The sequence below is a fragment of the Ursus americanus genome, chromosome 8, assembly GCF_024610735.1.
Source record: "Ursus americanus isolate L20-20 chromosome 8, mUrsAme1.1.p, whole genome shotgun sequence".
Lineage (NCBI taxonomy): Eukaryota > Metazoa > Chordata > Mammalia > Carnivora > Ursidae > Ursus > Ursus americanus.
In genome coordinates this window covers 68,011,313-68,039,281 of record NC_142134.1, presented here as the reverse complement: position 1 = coordinate 68,039,281, position 27,969 = coordinate 68,011,313, and the positions used below count along the sequence as shown (strand labels likewise).

Here is a 27,969-nt window from a genome sequence, read left to right as displayed (position 1 = left end):
ATGCGTCTGACGTCACTGTGCGGCGCCGCCAGATCCGGGCACCACGCGAAGCCTCATTTTCCCTGAATCCCGTCGGTGGGGGACGGGAGTGGGGTAGTTGGGAGAGGGCGCCGGACTGAAAATCCCACCCGGCGTGGGGGCTGGTGTGCAGATCGCCGCGGGAGAGAAGCGGTAGGAACGGGTTGTGGGTGCCCCGGGCCAGGGGTGCGAGGATTCCGCGGTGCCGCCCGTGCTGTCATGGCCCTGCCGGCTTCCTCGCTGGCTTGTTGCTAAGGCCGCCGGACTCGTTGCCAAGGACCCTGGAGCTGCGGAGCGCCGAGAGCGCACGCTTCCTTTCTAGGGGTCTGGTTGTGGTGGAGAGTAGCCTTCGTTGGCCTTAATGGAAAACCGGACGTCTACCCCCGCCCCCATTCCTTAAAACAAAGCAAGAAAACTCTGTTTTTCTTTATTTTTTTGTACACGTCGTCCTTATTTTCTGAGTTTGACAGCACCCTGGTCTTGAACTGTTCTTATTGGAAATGTATGGTATTGGAGGGGAAGAGGGTAGGCAAATGGAAAGCAGATGTGTAAGCCTCAATACTGGCCTTTTGGGTTTACTTTACGGTAAAAAAGGAATTGAGATAGTTGGATATTGGGCTCTTGTCGCTGCACTTCGGAATTTGAAGGAACTATAGAGATGGATCATGGCTTCTTTAGTGGGGTGCCAATTACGCTTTTGGAACTTTCAAAACAACGGATGAGAGAGTAGGAAAAAAAGTGGCCTCTGCCCCCTGATAATTTAGCAAGCGGTGTAGCTCAGTGGTGTCAAAGCGTCGTGCAGGAAGAAAGTGCATATAGGGAAAGAAATAGGATATGTGACCTATCCAAAATAATGAAACAAAAGTATGCTTTCCTATCATTGACACGATATCCACAGCCCCTTTCAGATGAGATGATGAGTCGTAGCACCTAAGGAAACTAAGGGAAAGTGCGAGTTCCACTGTGGACCCTGCTTGGTTTGCTTGCTTTCAGATACTATGATATAGTTCAGATGTTTGGGTCAAGTGGACTCTAGTGCCTGTTTAGAATCTTTGTATTGTTTTGTAAAAGAATGAGAGGTGACTGATAATATTTGTAGCACAAAATAGTTCTTACTTTTCCACTTCCTCTCACCATTATTACCTCTTTACACCACCCTCCATGTGTTAATGGAAAAGCACTCAAAAGAGTTAAATGTAAGATGAATTAAGCAGTTTTCTTCTACAAACTCATGTACCAGTTTTCTTGTCAGTGGTATGCTCCCAGATGGATATATATTTTTTAAAGATTTTATTGATTGATTGATTTTAGAGTGAGAGTGCTCAGAGTGGTGGGGGTGGAGAATCTCAAGCAGACTCTGCTGAGCACGGAGCCAGTCTCAGGGCTCCATCTCAGGACCCGGAGTTGAAATCAAGAGTTGGACGCTTAACTGAGTGACCCGAGCACCCCTCCCAGATGGATATTAGTTTTAAAAATTGAAAATACTTAATTTGTAAGGTAAAGGGTGATACTTTAAACAAGAAGTCAAAAATATTGGTTTTTTGGGAAGAAGCTCTCTAATATAGAGTGTTTTGAAGGTAGACATAGAAATGTTTGCATCGTGTATGTGTGTTTTGATGTTATTGCTGGAAATTACATAAGTATATTACATGTAAAAACTGCCCTGTATGCATAAAATCCTTGGAAGCTCAGTTTTCTAGCATGTTTTTTAAAAGTTTTTCAAATGAAGAGTTTCCATGGCTTTTTGAGCTCGTTCAAAATATAATGCCGCACCTTCCTACTGGTACCTCTCAGGAACAATTTTTTTACGTAAAGGAAGGTAGGAATTTGTTGTTCCAGCAGAAACTTTTGTAGATGTGGTAGGTAGTTTTGAAAAATATGCATCGTGGTTTGATGTGACCAACTCTGCTTTTCTTATGTGTGTGTGTGGGATCTTTGTGCTTTTCAGCTATGACAGTTATTAAAACTTACGATCAAAAGAAATATTAATTTATTAGTCTTCAGCAACGTTAAAAGTAGTTGCTATAATTACCCCCAATTGTACAGAGTTGAAGAAGCGTAGACACCGATTTATTTATTTAAACAGAAACTTAGATCATACTATTCCCATCAGGACCTTCTCAAAACAGAAACCTGGTACAATCGTAAATACTTGCTGAATATTCACTGAAGTGCAGTGTTAGGTTGACATATTTAAAGCCTGCTTTACCTTATCTTATAATATTATCTGACAAATTCAATGAGGCATTAATTACCATAATTGTGAAAAATGCCTTGGGAATGAATGTGAAGTGCGATATTGGGAGGTAAGTCACCTGCTAGTAGTAGGATGAGAAAATTAGGTGAATATATTAAATAAAGAAAATTGAAATTTAAAATTGTTCTGTGTATGAAACAGTCTTACATTTAATTTATCCTTACAAGGCACTTTGAAATGGTTACATCATGTTTGAAATATTTGGGGGCTGAATTACATGGAGTTTCGTCCTTGTGAAGATTTCTAATTTGTCTAGTAGATTAAAATCATCTCATGAGGAATCACTTGAAAAAGCATCCGTGTTTATCCTGAAGAGGATAAAACTAAGGAGTTGAGAGTCTGTCTTCAAATATATGAAAAACTGTCATTTGGAAGTAGAAGAAGGCTTCACCCGTTTTGCCTTAAAGGAAGATCCTACAGTGTAGTTGAAGGGTGGTTTATATATTTAATAATAATATTAAAGGCTTAAAGTGGGAAATGGTCTAGTGGAAGAATAACTGGAGTGCTGTGCAAGTGAGGGAATGGAGTAATTGAGTAGAAATAAGGAAATAGTGCAGGAATCAGAGTGCCGTGGAAGTGTACATTTGAGAAACAGAGAAGATCAGGAAAGGCTGCGTGCAACTTGGGATTGGAACTAGACCTAGAAATGCCAGCCGGCAGTTGGGTATTTGAATCTGGGTGCGTGTGCTGGAGGGTTCCTTGGTAGAGATAAAAGTTTAGAAGTAATCTGTTTGGGCAGAAAATCATCACTGTGAACTGGAGTTCTCCCATTAGTAGCAAAGAGGGAAGTGTGGAAGAGGGAGAAGGGAACCATCACTGGCTGGTTGAGCAAGTTGATATATTACCTTATCGACTCCTCAGCAATAGCCTTCATTGGCTTGTATTATTCTTCCCTTTTAATATATCTGGAAATCGAGACTTCGGGAGATTAAATAATCTGCCTAAATTCATAAACCTGGTAATTGGTAGAGATGAGGTTACAGACCCCGATCTGAGCCAACAGTTCCTTCTATCTTATCACACCACATTGGTCACATCCGTAGGGTTGAGTGTGGGTAGTGAAGGGAAAGAAGACAGGGAAAGAAGGTCTTCAGTTTTTCAGCATGAGGGACCAGAAAATTGGTGTGCCTTGAATTAACAATTCCATAACTTCAGTGTGATAACCTTAGTTGTGGTTATGTTCAGCTTACGGAGCTTGTAGTACATTGAGTAGGAGAATTCATTATGTCACTTGAAATATAAGATTTGATACGCCAATGTTAGCATTTGGAACTTTGGAAATACAGAGGCCAAGGAAGATAGAGATGCTAGGGATGTGCCAGCCACTTTCTCCTTTCAGAAATCTAGTCCGTATTTTCTGAATATGGCCACAGGTTTGCAACTGAGTTTCTGAAAGTGTATTTTGACAATATGAATGGAAAAAAAAAGTTTATTCTTATACATCTTGTTTTCTAACAGATTGTTTTCCATTTGCTATTATTGATATTATTCAAGTTGGTATCATTTCAGATTTTCTTATCGGTCTTTCTGGCATTTTGTTCCATGCCATACCTTTTTTGTGTATCTTTTATTATATTTTCTACTGTGTTCTGTTTTGGTCTTAATGTTGTTAATGAACCCCTCTTCCCAAAAATTCTAAAATCAAGTTTCATTTGACTGCAGGAGTGAAAGGGAAGCAATGCAGAAGTCAGAGTGCCATGGAGGCACACAGTTGCGAAACAGAAAGGCAGGTACAGAGCATCACTTTTTACATGAAGCGGTGAATTTTGTTAACAGACACATTGTTATACAGGTGGATAAGAGTGAGCTTTATCTCTTTCACCTCTTTTTCTGTTGATCTTCTGTTTATTCCAGGTAGCTGTGATCAAAGGACATCATCAAGCATACAGATAAAACATAGGACTACAGTTCAACAAAGCAACTCCTCATCGTCAACCAGTTCTCCAGAGACTGCAAGAAAACTTCATCCTCGACCAAGTGATAAACTTAACCCTAAGACCATTAACCCAGTAGGTACAAAAGACATTACTGGCTCGGTAGATTTTTCAAAGTAATAAAAAAAATAAAAAATAATGATAATAATAAAAAAACAAAGTAATAGACATTTAGCACACTATTGAACCATTCTGAGTGCTGTCCCAAGTTCCTTTTGTTTGTAAATTTTTTCTTGTTACATTTAAGCTAGTGACAAAGGGCGTATGGTAATCATGATGAAGAATGGAAATAATGATGTGAGTGTGGAAGTGAGAAGGTGTAGAGAATAACCAGTTGTGATATATCCAATAACCAGAATGTGATATTCATGGATGAGTGTACTAGACTGTAAAATGTTGCACATCAGCTTTATTTTTTATTTACTATAGTTCTAGTACTTCCTAATATCAACGAATAAACTTGTATTCAGTTGACATAGGGATAACATGCTTGCATAAACATCTCTGATGATGTTGCTATGATCTATAAATTAACTCCCCCAGAAATCCCAACTATAGTACTAGCCTCCTTTTGCCTGTTGACAGCAATTTAATCAGATTTAACAAACATGAGATTTGTGCACATGGAAGTGAATAATTATAAGTGTGTGGATCAGTGAATTATCCAAAAGGTGAGCACACCTGTGCTACAACACCAGGTGGTGTCTCCCCAGCCTTGCATAGGTAAGATGATCATGGTTTTAGCCTTCAAAGGGGATTATGAGAGTGGCTGAGACACTGACTTTGATGGCAGGTAAAATACAGCAAGGATACAATGAACTGGCCAAGGGCAGAAGGAGATTGCCTGACTTTACAAATGAAAAATAGTGTAAGCATATGTGTTCCTTTGCTTCTTTCTGTAATCTGCGCTGTGTCAAGCTGAATTACTGAAGAATGCCCTGCTATCTCCTTGCTCTTGCTGCTTTTTCCCATGTTTAGTTGGGAGATTTCATGGTGACACTTCAGTCTACTTCCTCTCTTTGAAGAACTTTTTAAAATAGAAATATAAGTAGCCCAAATCTTAAATTTTATGAAAAACAAAGGAACGTTTTGGGAAATAATGATTTGACCTGAGAATAGAGTATATTAGACAAGGTCATGTCTGAAATCTGTAAAAGCTACCAATCCAAAGTTAGTTAGAAGTCAGGATAGAGTTCACCATTGGGGAAAAAGGTAGTTAGGGATTGGGCAGAGGCACTGAGGAGGTTTCTAAGGTGCTGGTAACATTCAGGTTTTCCACACCGGAGTGTTGGTACACCACTGTTTGTTTTGGAGAATTCACTGGTCTATATACCTACAATTTATGCACTTGAACGTGTGTAAAGTTTGAGTATTTCACTTGAATCAAAAGTTAAAATTTTTTTAACTCAGTATACTGGGGTATATTTAATAATGTTGATTATTTTAGAGTTGAAATATGGTCTGTGATGATGTTAAAAATTGAAGGGACTACAGTTTTGTTTGTGGTAATGGAGTTTTGGTAAAATTTGGTAAAAATTGATGAAATGATCCCATTGGTAGAAAAAATTTTTTGTTAATGTGGGACCTAGAAGATGAAACTATGATTATCTCTAAAAGGAGTTTAAAAAAAAAAAAAAAGGAAAGGAATTGCTTAGAATTTCAAATCAGAAATTTTGTCTTGGTGGATGTTTCGGAAATTTAAGGATTATTTACATGACCTATAGGTTCAAAAAGTAAGATCATTTGCTAATAGCTGCTAGAACTAAGAAAAGTGTCTGTAGCCCTAAGTTGTCTTAATTTTTCCCCCACTATAAGAACATTTTTTCAAATTTCCTTATCTAATATGATTACTTGAAAACAGTTTTTAAAACATATTTTTCTTATTAGGAATTACAACTAGATGAATGAAACATTACTATTTCTGTGAATTATTATGCAGAATGTGGATTGAAGTTTGTAAATGAATCTTATTATAATACTGTATGCTAATGAAATCTCATCTGTGTTTTAACTTCAGACATCTGTGTTTTTCCAGAGGAAAAAGAGCTAATTGTAAACTTATCCCCTTACATATATTTTTTAATTACTGCATGTGCTTTTTAAAATATTTTTAGCTAGTTATATCTTTAAAATAGGTTAGTGAGTTTTTATTTCATATTTTGGCCAACTATATTTCATTTGATTATATTCAAAGTACGATGTGATAAAATATTTACTTTTTTGTGCCCAAATTATCTATGTCTCTGATCAACAGTATTGAAGTTATGTATGCTGTGATTGTTTAACTGTTGTGCTCGATCCCCTCTCACATGGTCTTTGGGAACACAGAGCTAATTTATTCTTAAGATAACATAGAGACAAACTGAAAGTTGTGAAGTTCTGTATCTGAGCGGACTCATCCAGGCATGTGTTTATGAAAGCCTTGCTCTGTCTTCAGCTCTATCACCCCTGCCCATCCTAAGCCTTTCTTTTTTGGAGAAGCATAAAACGAGTTTGGAGAAATTATAGGTTCTCTGGCCGCCCAGACATCCATATTTGCCTGGAGGACAAGTAGGAGATGTGCTGGAGGCTGAAAACAAATCTGCTTTCCCTATACTTACCTCTTCTCCATGGACCCCTCACCTTGAAAGGTCACAGTGGTGGAGAGTAGAAAGATGTATTACCTTTGTTATATTTATTTGTGATGTTCATTCTTAGTATTTTTCAATATTATATTTACTCTACATGTGATTCCAGCTGCCTTTAAGCCTTCCGAAACACGTTAGGGGTATAAATGAAATACAGAACGTGTGGTTGTGGTTCAGTACTGGGAGGACTGATAATTTTCCTCATTTGTGTTGCTGAGTAGAGTGATGCACCTTGATACCAGTGTCATGGGTTGAAAGTCAGGATGTCCATTTGCCTCTGACCTCAGCCGGATTAAAATTGATTAGGTATCATCACAAAGTGGAGGTGATAGTCTATTTATTGTATTCTTGTTTTTTATTTCAGTTTGGTGAACAGTCACGAGCTCCTTCCGCATTTGCAGCCATTTACTCTAAAGGAGGTATTCCTTGCAGGTAAAATCAATTCAGGTTATAACTGACCAGATTATTCAAAATAATTGAGTAAAATCAATAACACTATTTAGTTTAAATGTATTGAAAATTTTATTTACTGGGGAGGTTGAAACAAAGGTGACTTATTCACACTTTGGCTGTTGGACCGGTATGGATAGTGGGACATTGTTGAAGAAGATCATTTTAATTCCAAAATAGAATTACCAACAGATCTACAATTTAAGAAATTGAATGGACCAGTTTCTGAAACAATATAAGCCTTCACAGTCTTGAGCAAGTTGCAAACTTTATTTATTAGTCCTATTTTATTTGTAAACTGAAAGTTGACAATTTAATGAAACTGTTTCATTATTTTTCAAAATGATATTTCAGAAATTTCAAAAAATCGTATTTATTGAAATTATATTTCTCAATGAGTACATACAGCTGTTTTTGCTCACTTTTGATACAGTTCTTGCCACCTTTCAGGAGAGACATCAGAACTGTTTTAAAGAAAACAATATAGTTATTAATAGAGTGATACCATTTTAAGGTTTCACTACCAAGAAATGTTTATTTCTTCTAAGTATATCCAGTTTTAGCCTGTTCTAGATGATGGAAAATGTCATTTTCATTGTGAGAAGAGTAATCACAACATTCTTTCTGTTGTTCTAAAATTCAAGAAATGTAGTTTGTAATGGTATCTGCGGATTTGGAGGAATAAGCTCAAGAAGCATTCTTCATTTTATTGTTATTATTTTTTAATTTACATTCTGAGTTGAAGTGGTATTTTAGGGTTCTTATACCCCCTTTCCTACTCCAAGCAATTATGGTTGCTAAAATAGTAAAAATGTTATCGAGACCTCTTGCTGTGAAGAAAATAATGCTAAAGGTGTCAAAGAAGTTGAGAATGTTACAAAAGGGTGAAGAAACAATTGAGGGAGATGTGTAAGTTCACTGTCATAATTATGATCATGACTCACTGATGTATTCACATATCAAAACGTATCAAATTTTATACTTTATAACCATGTGCAGTTTTTTTGAATATTGGTTATTTTTTTAAAGATTTTTATTTATTTGAGACAGAAAGAGAGTGAGCACAAGTGGGGGGGGGCAGAGGTAGAGGGAGAAGCAGACTCCCTGCTAAGCAAGCAGGGAGCCCAACAAGGGGCTCGATCCCAGGACCCTGAGATCATGACTGAGCTGAAGGCAGAGGCTTAACCGACTGAGCCACCCAGGCGCCCCTATTGAATGTTAGTTATGCCTCAGTAAAAGCTGTTAGAAAAAAAAAAGGGAAAAAAAAAAAAGCAGCAGTGACTCTAACTGAAGGGGCTACCACTCTGTAACCTTGTGTGGGCTACTTAACCTCCTGCCCTCAGTTTTCTGTTTAGCAGGGCTAAAATCCAGCTTGTCTTCAAATTATTAGGGGTAAGTGATCCGTATCTGAAAAATAATATTCCATATACAACAAGTTATTGTTTCTCATTATCACATTTCTTTGTTTGCACATCTGTGGGTTATCTATTTTGTTATAATTATGACTGAAACATGTCAAGTGTAGCATTTGTATTAAGACTCACAGACAGCAGCATGCTCAAGCTCTGAAACTGTAGGCTTAACAAATGTGGAGTTTAGTTTGGCCATCAGACAATTTGGTGAAAGAGTAGGAGTTTGTGGGATTATAGACATTGCTGCATGAGATGTCTTCGTAATATCATTTCAAGCTGTGGTATTCCTACGTGTTACAGAATAGTTCTAGTAAGGTTATGGTCTAGAAAGTGTATGAATATGTTAGATAATTACTGCTTAGCTTATAATTACATTGTCCATGTTATGGTCATTGATGTTTACTATTTTAGATTGGTCCATGGTTCAGTGAAACACAGATTACAGTGGGAATGTCCTCCTGAAAATCTTCCATTTGATCCTCTTCTTATTACTTTAGCTGAGGTAAATGTATGTTCCATTTCTCCTGAATATTTATGGGAAAAAAAAAACTTTAAAAGTTGTATTAAATATTATTTTGTAATGCATCAGTAAATCTTATTCTTTACTTTTGAAATAAGAGCCAAACAATAGTCATTAAAATACCACACTCCCTTAGGAATTAATTATGATCAGTATATGTTTATTAGAAACTGATTAATCAGGTTTATAAACAACTTAGTCTACACAGGGAATTGTAGATAAGTGAAAGAAATATTCATACTTAATTCCAAAAATAAAAGTACTTAGAATCATATGGAACTAGTCATATCAGGAGAACATCAGTGGTTTGACCTAAACTACATCAGATAACAAGGAGTGGTTGACCTGTTTCTATACAACTAGTCATGCTTAATGTGAACGTGATATGTTTCTTAGGGAACTGATATTAACTATCTAAACGTCCTTTTGGAGAATTGTCTGGGCTTTTGCCTGCCTGTACATTTTAAGTAGAAAATCATGGAGATCATTTTGATAAAGGATTTTAGGAAAACTTCTGATAAATTCCTTCAAACTATTTAACATTTATATCAGGAAAAAGTTGGCAGAGTGTTAGCTTGAGGTGAATCAGTGATCTCTTCTGTGAAATTTATTCCTTTTGCTAGAGTCACAAGTTGAGAAATGAATTAGCCAGTTGTCTTATATTTAAGTTATAGATACTTGTCTTTTTTAAGAGTTAAGGATCATTTTTGTTGTCTTTGTTTTTTTAAAATTTATTACAAAATTATTTTGGTATGATAGCAGTGTATTTTTATGGGTAGCCTATTTTGAAATTCGGTTTTCATCAAATCCTTTTAAACTTGGTAATTAAAACTTAAAATGTATCAGTGTTTCATTAGTTCTTTTAAGAATTTTAAACCTTTTGCATATGGTAACAAACCATTTTTTAGATGAATCGGTACTATAGTGACACCTTTGAAAACTTGCTCCTGCTAATCACAAGGGGAGAGGAGTGGTTTAATCTGGGGAGTCCCTACAGGGAGTCTGTGTTTAGTGGAGATCACATAAAGTTAGTCCTTTAAATAATTATTTTCCAAACACCAATGCCTTTATTTCTGTGTTGGGTACGTTGTCAGCCTTCCCCTCTACTCATTTAAGAGTGGGGAAGTACTGACAGTAGCACCACTGTGGAAATCCACTTCACCTCTTGACCTGATGATTCCTCATCTCTAAAATAAACAGGGTAGGGGCACTCTCAAGATGCTAGAACCTGTGGTCCAAAGTGTGCTGGTGTGCTTGGCAGCACAGTTTTCAAAAGCATCCAGGAAAGGAGGTGTTTGATCACTATTTGGAAGCAGATAGTTTGGTCTAAAGGACAGATTGGTTGAAAATTAGTATTTTTAGGTATGACTTTGCAGCCAGTTATACTTACTGACAAAAAATAATTAGTCCAACTGAGGGAGTATTGCTATTGCTTTTTTTGTTTGATATTTTAAAAAAAAGCCAGATGGCTCTTCTTGACTCAAAGTGATGGGTTATATCATAAAACTGTACTATCTAATCTTTTCTGATGCATTTTGGGTAAAAGAAATGATACAGGTTTTTTTTTCATATTTTTATTTCACATCCCAAAGTTAAAAATGATATTTAAAATCTTACAGTGTTTTTTGAACATACGAAAAGATGTTTTTAAAATATCTTAATATAAAATACTTAAATATGAAGGAAATATAATATTTTAGAAACTGATTAAACAAGTTGCAAAATCACCGTGAAGGTAGGCGGTCTAATAATTTTGCCCATAAAGCAGTAGTTGTAAACCAGCATTTTAGATTGAGTTCTTGTGTGTTCAGTCAGTATTTGGGAGTATATACAAAATGTTTTTAGTATCCTAGTGAGGGTTTCTTTTTCTGTTTTTCTTTTATTTATTTATTTACCTTTCCTCTCCTTGCCTCCTTCCTTTTATTTTCTTCCTTCTTTCCTTTCTCTTTCTTCTTTATTTCCTTTATTTTCCCTTGGTTTTCCTTTCTTTTTTCCTGTTCCTTTCATTTTTAATATATTTTTCTTCCTTGCTGTGGTTAGAAATTCTTCCTGCCTCCTGTATGTCCTTTGTTCCACAATTTCTGGGTTTAATTGAAATCGTAATTATTGAAATTATAAATCATGATTAGGAAAACCATACTAAAACTTGATTTTCATTTAGACTAGTGAGGATTTTGTTGTTAGCATAACCAGGTGTGTAGTAAGTCTTGTTTGTTTGTTTGTTTTGTCTTTGGCAGGGTCTGAGAGAGACGAAACATCCGTACACCTTTGTGTCAAAGGAGGGTTTTAGAGAATTACTGTTGGTCCAGGGCGCTCCTGAGAAAGCTGTACCTTTGCTTCCGAGACTGATTCCTGTGCTAAAGGCAGCTCTGGTATCTTCTATTCCTTTGGACTTTCTGTGGTACATTTAGAATATTTTATGTTTTTTTTCTTCCAAATTATATGCAAATTGGTCCTTTACCTGTGATTTTGATGTGCGTGCAAAATTAGGCCACGATTATTCAGGGACAGATGATTACTTATTTGAAGATGCCTTTAGAGGATATACGAAAGGTAAAAGGGGACATTTTGAGTAATAAGGGAAAGTAATAAAACCTCACATCAGGCTGGCTGCATGCTGCTATAGGGTTTAGTTAGTGTTTCACTCAAGCCAGAAATTTACTTTTTGTTTCCTGATGGTCCGGCATTAAAGGGTGATTCTGGGTTTAGTTGCTTATCCTCTGATTTTGTATGCTCAGTCTTACTTTTTCCTGCTTGACCTTTCTTCTTACTTCTCTTTTCTTCTCTTTCCTTTCCTGTCCCAACTAACCCCCCAGGTCCACCTGGATGATGAGGTGTTTGCAAGAGGACTGAATGCTCTCGTGCAGCTGAGTGTCGTCGTTGGTCCTTCTCTAAATGACCATCTGAAACATCTGCTTACAAGTGTAAGAACTGAAAAAATGAGAGAGTGGTTGTGTATGTGTACCATGCACTGTCTGTATCTCGTCATGATTTAGTGGCTTCAAATTAATCATTAACTGATTCAGAAATCTTAATTTCTTTATTTTTTTTAATGGAAAGCACCTACCTGAGCAGAATTTAGGGTTGTAATGAAAAGCAAGTAAAAGTTGAATGGACAAAAATTAAGAGCAGTACAATGGTATTATGCCCGTGTTGATGAGCCATGAATTATAAGGACGGCTTATACCTGCTCCTGTGTCATTGTGCATTGCCACAACCATGTTTTTCGTCTTTTTCTTTGTTTTTCCTTGTAAGTTTTTTAGTGAGTCTATAAATAGTATTCAGGATGAGACGTTTTCCTGTTGTGTGTAGTTTAATCCTGAGGACATGTACACACTGGGATATTGGACAGTTCAGGAGTTCCCTAAGACTACCCTTAGGTTGCTAGAAGGATTCGTGAAACTCAGAAAAGCTGATATTTACTGTTTCAGTTTATTATAGTGAAAGGATACCAGTTAAAATCAGCAAAGGAAGGAGGTACATAGAGCAGAACCCAGAAGAGACCAAGTGTGGAACGTCCAGTGGTCCTTCCTCCTAGTGGAGTTGTGTGGACAGGGCTGGCTTTTTCCAGCAGGGATATGCGGCAGCACACATGAGGTATTGCCATCCTGAGAACCTCACCTCAACGTGGTGTCCAGGGTTCATGTTAGGGGCCCACTGTGCTAGCATGACAGACTGCTTGCATGGCTGACCTTCATCTCTAGCCTCTCCAGAAGCTGAGCTGAGATCCTGTGGCCCAAGGCCGCCTGGAACAAAGATACTCTTATCTGCAGGTGATACCAAGGGCTTAGAGTTTTCCATCTAGGAGCCAGGGGCGAGGGGCAATCCTTTCTTTACGCGAAGTTAATCCTTCACTGATAAACAAAGTCCTTGCTGCAGTAACCCACAGCTAGCATGTCTCTGTGTGCCTCCTTCTGTAGTTCGGAGCTGAGGCATGTATTTTGATCATAGTTCTACTGTTTTTTTCTTGGACCCATCCATCTGAGAGATCCTAGAACTGTATCTTTTTTTTCAAAGATTTTATTTATTTATTTGACAGAGAGACAGCCAGCAAGAGAGGGAGCACAAGCAGGGGGAACGGGAGAGGAAGAAGCAGGCTCCCAGTGAAGGAGCCTGATGTGGAGCTCGATCCCAGAACACCGGGATCACGCCCTGAGCCAAAGGCAGACACTTAACGACTGAGCCAACCAGGCGCCCCCCTTGAACTGTATTTTTAACTCCTTACTCTGCAGAGAGACTAATACACCCCAGGAACATCTGGCCAAACCTATAGAAAGGAGGGATGGTAGGGAATCTATCAGGATTGCTGTGCTGAGGTTAGGAATGGTGGGAGAGGAATTCCCACCAGCACCAGGTGTTTGATGGGCTGAAGACACAGTGGGAATAGACTCTCAAACCTCAAGATGTGGGAAGCCTTAGAAGAGAAGGAGGAGAATCCTGGCAGGTGTTTGCCTATAACCTGTAGGTCAGCAGGTTGTACCTGACTAACCACAGGAATTTTATCCTAATATACAAAATGGCTTATTTTAGATTGATTGCTCCAGTCAGACAATCAACATTTTAACAACTCTGTTGCTCTCTGTCCTCCCGTGTGTGCCAAGTATTATGCTGTAGGCACTGGGGCTCTAATGGTGACCAAAAAACAATATGCCCTCTGCCCTTGTGGAGAGTGGTTTTTGTTTTTTGGAGAAGTAAGTAGCAAGGACATCCACTGAGAAAGTTGGAATGAGGTGAAGGGGGTGTGATATACAGAGAAAAGGAATCACACTGGATCCTTCCCGCACTTGAAGTAGAAAAGGCCCAAAACCTCCGCTTCCTGAAAAGCCTCCCAGTCCCACCCCCCAGAGCAGAAAGAAAAGGCCAGATTAACAACTAAAATATGTAAGTTGTTTTAATTTTTCTGGGGCACTAGCATTAATGTTTGGTCACTCACATTCCTCCCCAGAACCCTGCTTTTTCTTAGACTGGGCTGACTTAAAGGGACCTTTCACCCTCCTGGAATGTCAACACTTTGGAAAGATCTGGATACCACACTGGCCTTTGCATGCCGGTGGTATTCCACAGAGGAGAGAACCACAGAGACCTGCCATGTGGGATTAAATCGTGGTCTGTTAGCTGCACACCCGCCACCAGGAGACAGGCACCTCTGAGGATCTGTTGAGGTGCTTTGGTGCTCCTCCTTACCTCCTTACCTAACAGTTACCTGTTAGCCAGAAAGATTCCATTTTGATTTACATATTTTTTTGTTTATAGATCTCTGCATTAGATGTTATTTGAAGGAAGTGTTTTCTTGATTTCGAAACCAGTTACTGAGCCCAGATACAGCTCATTTTATTCATATGCAAAATAAGTCAAATCCTGTCTTAGCTTCACTCAGACTTCCACCGACCCACCCTCGGGGAAAGAGGAAATAAATCACTTGGGAATCTTAAAAAAATGCAGAACCTAGGCCTTTGCAATCTGAGATTCTGGTTAAATAAGTATGGGGTAGGACCCCAGAATCTGCTTTTTGAATGAGTATATCAGGTGATCCTGGATGTGGTGCTTCATGGAACTGCCCAAAAGCCACTACTCCTGGGTAATGGGGTCTGTAGGAAGCAAACCAAAGATCGGATCAAAAGTGCAAGGGGCACTTTTTCTCCTTTTTTCTTTCTTTTTTCTTTTCTTCTCTTCTCTTCTCTTCTCTTCTCTTCTCTTCTCTTCTCTTCTCTTCTCTTCTTCTCCTCTTCTCCTTTCTTCTCTTTTCTCTTTCCTTCTCTCTTCCCTTCCCTTCCTTTCCCTTCCCTTCCTTTCTCTTCCTTACTCTTCCCTTCCCTTCTTTTCTTTTCCCTTCTTTCCTTTTCTCTTTTCCTTTCTTTTTTTTTTTTCTCAAGTAGGCTCTATGCCCAGCATGGAGCCCAATGTAGAGCTTGAACTCATGGCCCTGAGATCAAAACCTGAGCTGAGATCAAGAGTCGGAAGCCCAACTGACCGAGCCACCCAGGTGCCCCAAGAGGCATTTTTTCTTGTCCATCCCCAGGGCTGCCTGGCCTCTCATTTAGAGTTGCTTTTCTCACTTTTTTATCTTTTGGGGACTCTTCTGACCTTCCTCATCTTCACTGACCTGACTGAAGGGCCTGCTTCTCAGTGCTCAGTGGTGGGAAGCACTCCTGGGTTTCTTCCATCGATGCAAAGAGGAAGAACCAGAAACCAATTCTAGGATAGGCCTTTATAAGTATTTGATCAATGACTAATTCTTTCCTGGGCTTCATTTGTATTCCCAGAAAGTGGAGCCATGAGCAAGTCCTGCTCTCGGCTGAAATGTTTAGTCTTTGGGTGAGTTGAGTAATGCAGACATTTGGTGGCAGAATGCTGTTACAGGTTGTGCCTGATGATCTGAATTGCTGTTTTTCCCTCTTTCTTCCTGTGATTCTATCCTCCCTCGCCTTGTGCTCTTCCTTTTCAGTCAGACTTGCACCTTTCTGTCTGAAGCCCATTCAAGCCATGCCTAGGGACAGGTGGTCTTGTGGTTTGTAGTCTAAATGTCCTGTCACTGTTACAGTCGTTCATGCGAATACTCTCTCCTTTTTGTCTCTTTGCTTTTTACACTATATAGGAAACACATGTGTTTTAAGAGGCTTAATTTTCCATCGTGGTTCTCCAAGTGCTCTTGCAAAATGGAAAAGTATGCAGTTTCATAGAAAACTTACTGTGGATACCATACCCTAGCGGGTTTTACAGGATTTGTATGATTTGAAGTAATGTGAACTCTTCTTTAACAAATATGATGGTATCTATTATATATAAATTTCAATGAGATGTTATCTAAAAGAAGCCTTGGAGTTTAAAACAAATGGTGTTTGGGTACTTCTATACAGTAAGGTCTCAGTGGTTTTATTTCTAGTTAGCATACTCTTCAGTGAAGTTTTACTTACGCCTTTGGTGAATATTGTTACTTTTCAAATCATTTCATTCTCCCAATCTTACTTTAAAAGCTTTCCAAGAGACTGAGAGAGAAGAAATTCAAAGAGCCAATTACCAGTGCATTACAGAAGCTGGAGCAGCATGGTGGAAATGTAAGTAAAACATTGTTCCTTAAGTCATCTATATTTTTTTACTTTTACACTACAAAATTGACTGTATAACATGTATTATTTCAGCCACAAGTAATCATGTGGAGTTGATATTATTTTCATATGAGAGCTCAGAGTTTCAGTCTTGCATAGGTCCCAGTTTTTGAGCATTGGGATTCAGACCAGACTCTGTAAACACTGGGCCCGTACACTTTCTCTGTGCTTTCTGTGTGGCACTCCATGTCACGCAGCTTTGCAGCTTTTGTACTTTGGATGTTCTTGCTTAGACCATAGGAAAGTTCAGAAAACAAAAGGATTAATATAGAGAGCTCACTGAAGAATGTGCTTTTTTTTTTTCATTTGCCATCTTTTCTGTCTAAAAAATTTACAATTTTCCCATCTTCAAAGATTGAATGAGATTTTCAGATGGCTGCGATACCATGTCTGGAAGTGCACATGTTCTGGAACATGCGTACGCACACACATACACGCAAGGATGATTCCGAGTATTCTGACTTGCAGGAGTGTGCAAGAATGGGGGGGATCTCATTCTTATCTGTGTGGTGTCAAATAACTAGGTTAGTTGGATTTTCATCCTTTAAAGAACTGTTCACATAATCTAGTCTTGGAAGTATCTCTGTAAAGCAGTGATCCTACCTTGTTTTGGAGATTACATTTAATCAGATCTTAATGATAGGGTTGCATGTGATTATTTTAACACTGAAGAACTTTGTTTCATTGGAGGTACTTTCTAAAGGAATTATAAAGAAACTTTGTGTGATCCTATATAATTTTAAAATAGCAGGTGTGTTAGTTTAAGCTTTGTCTAAATTACCTAATTTGACCAATTCCATTGACTGTTAAAATTCATTATATTCTTTCCATGAGGAATGCCTAGAATAAAGTTTAGGAGGAGGAAGTAAATCCCTAGACCACTAGATAACAGAGATCTTTGTCGTGTGGAGGATTAGCATTCAGACACCTTGTTGAGATGTACACAACCATCCCCCAGCCAATCCAGTGTCTCTCAGCAGAAGGGACATTCTTTTTGCTTGCAAATGTGCTTCTGAGAATTGGAATGCAGGATAATTTGTCATTTCCTCCCCTGTGAAATGCAAGTAAACAGATGCTAAATATTGATGTACAGCTTTCAATCTGAAAGGTGGTTTTCACACATCCTGTGGAATGGGGCAAGAGGGAAGGGACAGGCCCAACATGTTAGATTTCAAGGGTGAATGTGCAGAGGAGGGCATAGCTTTCAAGTAAATAAAACTTTAGAAACTGCATTCTGAGATTTGGAGGGGAATACAGAGGGATGTAGATGACCAGCCCGGGGCCACAGAGGTAGCTAGCAAGGGAGTTACTCTTACTGCCACTCACTCTCATTAGTTTTGAATCCTGCTAATACAGAATTAAAGCATTTTGAAGTTAAGTAATGTTTATTCCTTCAGACTTTTTCTTTTCTTGTTCATCTAATGTCTTATATGATATTTTAATAATTTATATTTGATCAGAGATTTTTTGTTGGCGTACCATTAATATAACGATCACACTTTCTGGTGGCCTAATGACCATTATGCTTGCTTTTGGCACTTTGTAATCCTTCATGAAATTAACAAATGCCCTTCTTTCCCTACTAAAAACTTAAATGTCTATATATCTTTCTCTTTTTTTAGATAGTAGAAATGAGTTTTTGAAAGAGTCTTCTCATTATTGCAGTTTCTCATTTCTTGGGGCTTGTGTGTCCCCAGCGATGAAAACACTCAACTTCTGGGGAGACAGAAAAGTCAGCTCCAGGCAGTGTCATTTTCTTACAACTGATCAGTTTACTACCTGCCTTTGATAGTAGTCAGTTCACTCTTAACTTGATACAATTCTCATCCTAAGTCATAGGCATGTCTGTCTTTGAAAATGTGCATACCTGGACACACCTCCATCTTGACTGAGCACGTGGGAAGTTTTTGCATGTCAGGGACTCAGTTGAGTACTTTTTATTTTTATTTATTTATTTATTTATTTATTAAAAGATTTTATTTATTTGAGAGAGAGACAAAGACAATGAGTGGTGGCTAGGGGAGAGGGAGAGGGACAAGCAGGCTCCCTGCTGAGCAGGGAGCCCCACACCTGCTTGATCCCAGGACCCTAAGATCATGACCTGAGCTGAAGGCAGATGCTTAACTGACTGAGCCACCCAGGCGCCCCTCAACTGAGTACTTTTTGGACATTAAATTCCTTAAATGCTCACTGCAGCTCTTAGGAGTAGATTTTGTTATTATCCTCCTTTAAAGATCTAGAAACTGAGGCTCAGAAATAATTAGCCCCAGATTTGACAGTGAAGTGACCGGTAGAAGCTGGATTCAAATACTAGTGGTCTGGTTCCTAACTATTTCTCTAGTTAATTTTTTTTTTTTTCTAAGATTTATTTATTTGACAGAGACAGAGACAGCCAGTGAGAGAGGGAACACAAGCAGCGGGAGTGGGAGAGGAAGAAGCAGGCTCATAGCAGAGGAGCCTGATGTGGGGCTCGATCCCATAACGCCAGGATCACGCCCTGAGCTGAAGGCAGACGCCCAACGACTGCGCCACCCAGGCGCCCCTCTAGTTAATTATTTTTTAATTTTTAATTTTTATTTATTTATTTATTCTTAAAATTTTATTATTTGATGGAGAGAGAGCAGGAGAAACAGCAGAGGGAGAAGGAGAAGCAGGCTCCAGGCTGAGCAGGGAGTCTGACATGGGGCTTGATCCCAGGACCCTGGGATCATGACCTGAGCCTAAGGCAGTTGCTTAACCGACTGAGCCACGCAGGCGCCCCAAATATTTTGTAAAACCATAGGAGACAGCCTATATTTTACTCAGCTCACAAAAAAGTTCCACTTCTCATTCCATCATTCTGTTCTCATTCCATTTTGTTTATTTTGGGTTTCAGATACTTTTTTAGACATGCTCCAAAAGATGTAATACCTATCAGGGGAACCCTGCAAGATACTAATGAAGCTAATTTTTTTTCTGTTGACAGGGAACCCTTATCATCATCAAATCTAAAATTCCAACATATTGCTCCATATGCTGTTGAAGAAGGGAGCCCACAAAAATCTTGTTACTCCCGGTGACAGGTGTTAAATGCTGACCATGGGTACCTAGGGAACCTTTTCAGATTCACTTCCTTTTATTCTTTTGTCAATCACAGCCACCATTCATTATTTCCTGGATTAAGATGAGTATACACAGTTCCACTGAATCATAGTAAAAGTTATTCATCAACAACAAAAAAAAGAGTGGTCAATAATGGAAAGCTATTAAAAACAGTTCTATAATAGTACAGTTTTGTGGGATTGGTTTTTCATATTTTTACAGTTTGGTGCGAACAACCATTATTGGGTTTATAGTAGATGTATTTGTATTTATTTTCTAGTGCCTTTTATAATTATATCCCTTTCACCATCAGTTTGTAGATGCGCATTTATTTTTAGACGTTTTGTCATTTCTTGGGTTTGATATTTATCAAGGCTATGGAAATTTAAAGTAGTGGACAAACATTTGTGAATTCACTGTTAATTATTATCTGTAAATATGTATTTTATGATATAGAGTACTTGGAAAAATTTCATACCAGAGTATCCTAGTTTAAGACATTTTTTTAAATGTGTAAATTCTCTTGTAAGTATGTTATTTATTACAACTCATTAAAACTACCTAAATTTAGGTGTTAATTATATTTAAGTAAATGTTATTTTTGTATCCCATAGTCTGAAAATACTGAAGATACTCATTTCATGAAGATATTCAGAAATTAAAATCTTAAAACTCTTAAATGTACCCAGTGATTTTGTTGTGGTGTTTGCTTATGTTTAACGGTTAATTTAATTTAAAAAGCTTTTAAAACCTACTTTACAGGCATAGTTCTCAGTGACGACGTAGAAGCTGACGCTGGATCATTCTACAAGAGAAAGGAATAGAGCAAGAAAGAAAAAACAGGAATAAGATTTTCCATCCTAAGGGCAAGAGGGGAGACCATAGGGACGTAAGTAGTCACACCAAACCCAAAGCAGATATGCTTTTGGAGGGATGGAGATTAGGGGGTCACTCTTTTATTTGGGGGAGCAGCCATATTATATCTCAGCACCACTGAAGAACACCTTCTTTGCTCCATCCGTCGAATATGTGGAGTGACCTCTTCATAATTCTCATTTCAGATACAGTCTCACAGCTGCAATTTTAAAAAGTACAAGTAATTTCTGAAGAGTCATAATTGCAGAAATGCCCTTGTGTCCCTCAGAGCTCTTGTCCTTCCTGGTCCTCCTGTCTGGATGTTCTTTTCTTAGGTCTCTAGTCACCTGTCACATCCTCAGATCCTATTAGCTACAACGTGTGCCTGCCCACGGGCCTTGCTTTTACTCTTCTTCATTGTACCGAGTGCCACCTTAAGGCAAAGATAAGTACAATCCTACAGTGCCATATGAAAAGCATAATATTTTTAAACTAGTACTTATGAAATTTGTTGGAATAAATACCTATAACATAGACAGTAGAGTTATAAACATTTTATTTGCTTTTATTTTTTCTTTTTGAAATACAAAATGTGCACATTGAGTTTACACAAACACGCGATGGCAAATTTCAGTGTACATGTATTGTACTACTCTTAATTTCTACACTGGTGATAGCAGGGCAGCTTTCAACATCCTATCTCTACACCAGAATAGATACCTGATTTTTTGTTGCAAAGACAGTTGCAAATTTCCTCCAACTGTAGCCTCTTGGTCTTTGTGAGATTTCTGCAGAACAGGGAGGGGGTGTGTATCCTTAGTAGTGTTGTGGCAACTTCACAATTTTGGCTTCTGATCATTAAAAAGAATCTGAATTACTGGAGTTTTATGATGAGCAAAAATCATAATACAGTCCAGATGAATTGCTTAGCATTTATTTTCATTTTCAGTGAAGTTTTGGTATGGTAGTTCTTGATAGAATGGACTCACTGAGGGTTTCCAAGTGAGTTCTGCTTGCTCTTTGTTCCCTATAGGCATTGGGTAGTCCAGGTCTCTCTGTCCCTGAACAGCATGTAATAGAAAGGTACCTTGAAGGAGTCAAGGGAAAGGGGACGGAATAGGCCTTCAATGCTGTTAGGAATTACTTGGCATTAAGTATTACCATGTACTAGAGGGCAGATATCTTAACCCTTTGCGTGTGCCTATAAACTGCTTTGTTCCACACCTTCTGGGACCTCCACTTAATGACACAATAGAAAACAGCCTTAGGTTTGGACAAATCCAAAATTATATACATTATGTAGGCCTTGGCTATTATATGTATTATGAAAAATTAAGAAATGCTTATTAAATAAGCTTTATTAGGCATATGCTGACATCTGGTGATGAACTAATTTGTTTCATGTTATAAAAAATGCCAGATAAATGAATATCTTTAACAGAAGGCAGCAAATCCATAGAAACTGGGACAGTGTGTGTGTGTTTGGCTTTTAATTATAGTAATCTTGTTTTGTTTACTTAGTGTATAAATGGAATTACAGCATACAAACATGGAAATTAATTTCTGGAAATTAAATGCAGATGCCAATATTTTAGAAAACCATTTAAAATCCTGGGGCTGAATACATCCGGTTGAGTAGCAAAAAACACCAATATTTTAAAATCACTGATAATGTGAAAGCTCAGTAATCCCATGGCTGAAGAATCAATAAAACTATATGCCAAATTCTATTACTTTTGAATAGTCACAGGTTATGAAATGACTTAGAACATCCCATGAACTCAGTGGCATTATGAAAAGGATGCAAATTTGTAACTGGAAAACTCAAATCTTTTGGGGATTGCTTTATATTAAAACAAAGCTCGTTTGCATCATATGCCTCAGTGTAAAGCTGAGCAATCTATGCTAAGAGTGGTAGCTCCAACTTTAAGTGTGGTAGGATAGTTCACATTTGTCTGTTTGATTGAGGATGCATTTGACAAGTTAAATCACATTTTCAAAGAGCTGCATGGAGCGCATTATGTTTTCATCCTGTAAGGGAGAAGCACAGTGGGATTAAATTAAGCATCTCTGCAAGGGAAAGTACACTGTTTGCCTCTAAGTACTGCCTCCCCCACCACTGCATAAGCCGAAAGCTCAAATACTAAGTGTTTGCAAATATAAATATCATCCTATCCATTTTCCATATAGATAAATATGGAGAGCCCATTTTACATTTTGTTGAGTCTGCAGGCTTTAAATATTTCATTTGAATCTTACTTGGTGTTAATAGAGACTGTTTCTCAAATTGGAATGCCAGAATGGAAACTAGAGAGGCGCCGAGGGTAAGACCAAAAATAAGTGAGCAAATGCAAATTCTGGCATTCCAAGTAGATCGCAGGCCAAGTCACAGAGACTTGTACGTGTAGAAGGAAACAGGGTTTGTGTGTGAACTAAGAGCCAACTCCATTCAGGACTGGAGGTTGGGGCTTGGGAGACATCTCTATAGTCCTTTCACTCTCTCTTTAGGTCTGTTAGGGCTAAATCTGTAGGGCCTTTAGGCACCTTTAAAAATGGCCTCTCAGTGCCAGAGAAGGGATTGTTTGAGAGCCACCTTGGGCCAGTGGCTGTGTTCAATTTAGCATGTTCCTTAGAAACCAGGGGACAGACTTTGGGCATTACAGGGGCACTTGGAGATTGTGAATGGCACTTGGTGAGCTGTTTACAGTAAAATGGTAAATAGTAGCTAAACGTGTGCTGACTTCTGGTCCTAGAAGCCAAGGAACAGCATCAGCAGGTTAATGTCACCAAGTTGACGCTCTTAAAGGCTACCACGTTGAAATACGAGTTGAGAAACAAGCAGTCACCAAGAAAGGGAAAGTATGTCAGTTTGAAAATCAAAGGAGAAAAGCTAAAATATCAACAAACTTCATTGTCTCAATATTTATTTAAATGTATTTATTCTTAATTGTGGCTCTACCCATGCATCAAGTCAAATCATTTTAGATAAGTTAAAACTGGTATCCCACCAGATAATGGAAAACCACTTGGATTTCTCCTCTGCATTTTCTGCTCTTTATTTTTTTATGACTGAAGACCAATCCTGGTTCAACCTAAGAGCCGTTTCTGGTGCGCATACATTAAAGCAATGTGTTTCCCCCGGAAACTGGATGCAGATTTGGCCTGTGATGTATACTTTGCTATCCTGGAATTCTGAGTCTATGGAGATAATACGTTATATGCTCAGTCTGGGCAGAGAGCAGTTCAAATCTCACATATGTTTTAACCCTCAGTGATGAATACTCTCTAAAGAATTTAGGAAACAAAAATGCAGTGTATGTGGAACATTCGTATGTTTAGGGCTTTCTACGTAGCTCTCCTGGGGGTAGGCACTCTATAAATGTTAATTAATTGAATTATAAACTGACCCTTGTTTTCAGAGTGGTAGGCTTCTCTCAGTGTACAAGTGGTAAGCTTAGGTCAGCTTTGTTATTTTGCTCAGTTCATGGTGGCTAGCTGACTCTACTTAGTCTGGCTATTAGAAAGCAAAAGGGATAGTTTCTTTACTACCATTACTTACTTTTTGGCAACTTTCAATGAACTCATCTATGGTAACAACTCCATCTTTATTTTTGTCCATTTTCTGTTCAGGAAGAAAAGAACAAAAAACTTTATTCAGACTTCTCGCTTGATACCCTCCCTTGATACCCTCACAGCTGAAGCTAATTAAGAGTCCACCTGCCCGTTTTACAGGGAGGCTTCAGAGCATGAGCTAGTCCTTTCTTAGTGATAAGAATTGTATGGCCAGCTGCTGTTAGGCTGTTCCCTTTTCAGTAGAATGTGGTTGACCTCTAGAGTCCCTGCCCTAGAGGAGGAACTGCTTCAGAGCGTGAGCTAGTCCTTTCTTTTTTTTTTTTTTAATTATGATATGTTATTCACCATACAGTACATCACTAGTTTTTGATGTAGTGTTCCATGATTCATTGTTTCCATGTAACACCCAGTGCTCCATGCAATACGTGCCTCCTGAATACTCTTCACCGGACTAGCATATCCCCCCACCCCCGTCTCCTCTGAAACCCTCAGTTTGTTTCCCGGAGTCCATGGTCTCTCATGGTTCATCTCCCCTCTGTTTCACCCCCTTTCATTTTTCCCTTCCTTCTCCTAAAGATCTCCCTGCTATTCCTTATGTTCCACAAATAAGTGAAACCATATAATTGTCTTTCACTGCTTGACTTATTTCACTTAGCATAATCTCCTCCAGTTCCATCCACGTTGATGCAAATGTTGGGTAATCATTCGTTCTGATGGCTGAATAATATTCCATTGTATATATGGACCACATCTTGTTTATCCATTTGTCTGTTGAAGGGCATCTCAGCTCCTTCTGCAGTTTGGCTATTGTGGACAATGCTGCTATGAACGTTGGGGTGCATATGGCCCTTCTTTTCACTACATCTGTATCTTTGGGGTAAATACCCAGTAGTGCAATTGCTGGGTCATAGGGTAGCTTTATTTTTAACTTTTTAAGGAAACTCCACACTGTTTTCCAAAGTGGCTGTACCAACTGAGCTAGTCCTACCTTAGTGGTAAGAATCATATGGGACCTCTAGAGTCCCTGCTCTAGATAAAATCTGGCCCTCTAGCTACAATAGTTCAGGCAGTTTGTGGAAACTTTAAGAGCCTTGGTTTTCTCATCTGTAAATTGAGGCTAAAGAGGATTTATAACCATAAGGATTCTTTTGAGAATTTATTGAAAATAAACACAAAAACATGCAAAACAGCAATTCCTTAGTGTTCTGTCTCAGATATAGTGAATCTTCAATTAGTGTAGTTACCAGTATTCCAATAAATTCAAAACTAAAATTACAAAATTAGTATGATGGTTAATATTCTATTGTTTTGTCCCTTTCAATAAAAGTTTTTTATTTCTTTTGCATTCCTTTGAATTATCGTAACACTTTACAAGCATTAGGAAATTTACTCTTTTTCATTCCCTCTCTGACTCCTACTTGCATCCTTACCTGGAAGAATGTTTCGACATGTTGTCTAGGAGCATCTTCCTTGAGGACAGGGTATGTGCATTTACCCATCATATCGTATATTGCTTTCATTATATCAAGCATTTCCTGAAAAGTAAAAGGCACTCACATGAGGCTGCATGTGCTGTATGAAGAAACCACTCTGACAGATTATTCCTACTCCATTTCAAATTTTTTTTTTTTTTGTAATTTTTCATTAAGTGCCTTTTGGTTGTCCTAGAGGAAAAGCCAACAGTTTTGTGCCTTAAAAGCAGCAGGGTCAGAATATAAGAATTAAGTCTGATGTTGGTTTCAGAATGAAGTAAATTCCTACATATCCAAGATGATCAGTAAGGGAATATTCTGGTTTAATGTTTGGATTTCCAAACATTCCAGACTTCCTATAGACTTATCTTTGTTTTATTGAGTTATTATATATCTTATATGTTGATTATCAGTTTCCTTTTACTGAAAATGAACTCCATATCATGAGCATTATACTAAACTAACTGATAAGTTTCAAAACTTATTAGGATTTTCCTTGTTTTTTCCTAGTATGGCTTTAAATGAAAAAATTACACATGTAGATTAGTCAAAATAGGATGTATGACTCTGGGAAATCCCTTGAAATTTAATTTTTTAATTAAAACAAAATCTAGTTTTTGACTTGTCATTTTCAATCAGAGTAAAAATAATATCTAATTATTCAGACATTCAAATTTATTGTTTCACATTTGCTTCCTTCATATTGAAATTTCCATATAAAAGTCTAGATTAAGTTGATAATACAGATGTAATATACATTTACTTTTGAGAGTATTCAATTCTCTTATTAATGATAAAGTAGTTTATAGTTTATAAATCATAGGTAAAACATTTTAAGATGTTTTGAGTTTAGATAAGTAGCAAGAAGTTTGTCTGACTTCGGCAGAATTCATGAAATGTGTTATGTGTAAGACCAGCATGTTCGTGTTAAACATAGAGATAGAAAGGGATTGAAGGGCCAAGAGGTACCTAATATTCCTGAGGCATCGAGTACTAAATATTTCCTGTATTACTGTCCACAAGTTACAAGAGGCACTGACTACTCAGAATATGCTCAGTACGCATAAACAATATTCATGGGGTCTTCAGCCACCCATTGGGGAGAAATATTCTGGCCCCATGTATCTTCTCAAAAAACACAAAACCTATGGCCTCTGATCAGGTAATTGCCACACTATACCTGTGGTCGGTGCACTTGTCCCTATGTCTAATCGAGCAAGGTCAGGTCATTGGCCCAGGGTACCTTTTGTTTGAGGGGCCTCATGCTCAAATCTCAACTTCGGGGAAAGCAAGTGAGTCAGTGAGAAAGGACATATGAACATAGAGCATCCCCCAGGATTCCTGTAATGTCTCAACTTCATTTGGACCCTACCCTAAATTTGTTAACTTATCCCATCCCTTTCCCCTTGTCACTGTGTGGTTTAATAAACCATTTCCTATGAGCTTCTTAATTTGGTCTGTGGGCCTTTTTTCTTGGATAGCCTGCCTGGCAGTGTTTGGGGGCCACACCACTTCCCTCAGGTCATGTTCTACACAGTATAGGTCATTGCACAGTCTCTGTAATTTTAAAATTGTATCTGTTTCCACATTATATTGGAAGAAAAAAGGTCACGGGCCGAATATTCGAGCATGGTTTGTATACATTTTCTTCCTGATTCCAACCACAGTCTTTATCCAATTTACGGTATTTCTTTGAATGTCATTAGGAAACAGGGGTGCAATCCTTATGTGTTTTATATTTACTTTGAAGATGCACCAGAAACTATTCCTATCCATTGAAAGCTTTTTATTAGAGTATTTCACCACCACCACATAAAATGCTTTAGATTTCCTAAAAACACAACTTTCAAATGAATAATTTCAATTGTTCAGCATTTTAAAGTTAAAAAAAATGGAAACAGCCCAAAGGAGAGTTGTGCTGGTGAGGCATTTCTTACTTCTTTAGTGATGTAGCCATCTTTATTTATGTCGTACAAGTTAAATGCCCAGTTGAGTTTTTCTTGAACTGTCCCCCGGAGCAAAATGGAAAGACCTTTGATGAAATCCTAAAAAGAAATAAATGTATAATTTCATATGACATTTCTAAAAAAAAAAAACAAGCTCGAACTGTGATAAAAGTCTCTCTCAAATGGTGGAAACAAGGGTTACAACCCTCTGGATTTTGAACCGTTATTTAACCAGATAATTAATGTGTTCTTGATCTGTTTCTTGGAGTTCTTTGTGGGCCTAAACCACTCCTTAGCTTTAACATTCTCACCTTTGACTTGGGAACGGTGACTTAAGTCAGCTTTGGAACTGGAAATGTTACGAGGTCACACACCCAAACAACAAGAAGATGCTCTAAGTGGCATTGGCTCTCTACCACAACTGTGCACAATCTCTTTGACTGAAAAGGATCTGATAACACCGTATCTTACAAAATACAAGGACATACATAGCATACTTCCCATGAAAAAGATCTGCTAACAAGAAATATGGTCTGTCTTTAAGGTATGGGCCAACTGTAACCATTACTTAGAAATCAAGTTATAACACACATGGGGGCAGTGGTTAAGAGCATGGAGCTGGAAGCCAGACTGCCTGACCTCAAATTCCAGTTATGCCACTTGATAGCTTTCTGTCCTCTGAGCTTCTAACCTCCATTTGCCTCAGTTTGCATATCTG

The 27,969-nt window shown here is 38.1% G+C and overlaps 2 protein-coding genes across 5 annotated transcripts in view; one reads left to right on the top strand and one right to left on the bottom strand.

Moving 5' to 3' along the window:
• The first annotated feature begins 29 nt into the window (after nucleotides 1-29).
• PACRGL (parkin coregulated like) lies at nucleotides 30-27,404 on the top strand. Of its 4 annotated transcripts, XM_045771400.2 has the most exons (10): nucleotides 30-171; nucleotides 3,938-4,005; nucleotides 4,130-4,284; nucleotides 7,201-7,268; nucleotides 9,110-9,200; nucleotides 11,456-11,590; nucleotides 12,035-12,142; nucleotides 16,193-16,273; nucleotides 19,290-19,386; nucleotides 20,168-27,404. In XM_045771400.2, exons 2-9 carry the CDS (start codon nucleotides 3,954-3,956, stop codon nucleotides 19,344-19,346), a joined length of 747 nt encoding a protein of 248 aa, XP_045627356.1. In that variant the 5' UTR covers nucleotides 30-171; nucleotides 3,938-3,953; the 3' UTR covers nucleotides 19,347-19,386; nucleotides 20,168-27,404. The 4 variants fall into 4 exon arrangements, with proteins under 4 accessions (XP_045627356.1, XP_045627357.1, XP_045627354.1 ...); XM_045771401.2 differs by lacking the exon at nucleotides 19,290-19,386; XM_045771398.2 differs by lacking the exon at nucleotides 20,168-27,404 and having other exon boundaries at nucleotides 19,290-19,589.
• Nucleotides 20,800-27,969, bottom strand: part of KCNIP4 (potassium voltage-gated channel interacting protein 4) — a 109,170-nt gene continuing 102,000 nt past the window's right edge. The window contains exons 4-7 of the mRNA XM_045771403.2: nucleotides 27,243-27,350; nucleotides 25,264-25,368; nucleotides 23,820-23,882; nucleotides 20,800-22,291 (exon numbers count right to left, since the gene is read on the bottom strand). Coding sequence (XP_045627359.1) covers nucleotides 22,244-22,291; nucleotides 23,820-23,882; nucleotides 25,264-25,368; nucleotides 27,243-27,350 — 324 coding nt within the window. The 3' untranslated portion in view covers nucleotides 20,800-22,243. The remainder of the gene's footprint in view (nucleotides 22,292-23,819; nucleotides 23,883-25,263; nucleotides 25,369-27,242; nucleotides 27,351-27,969) is intronic.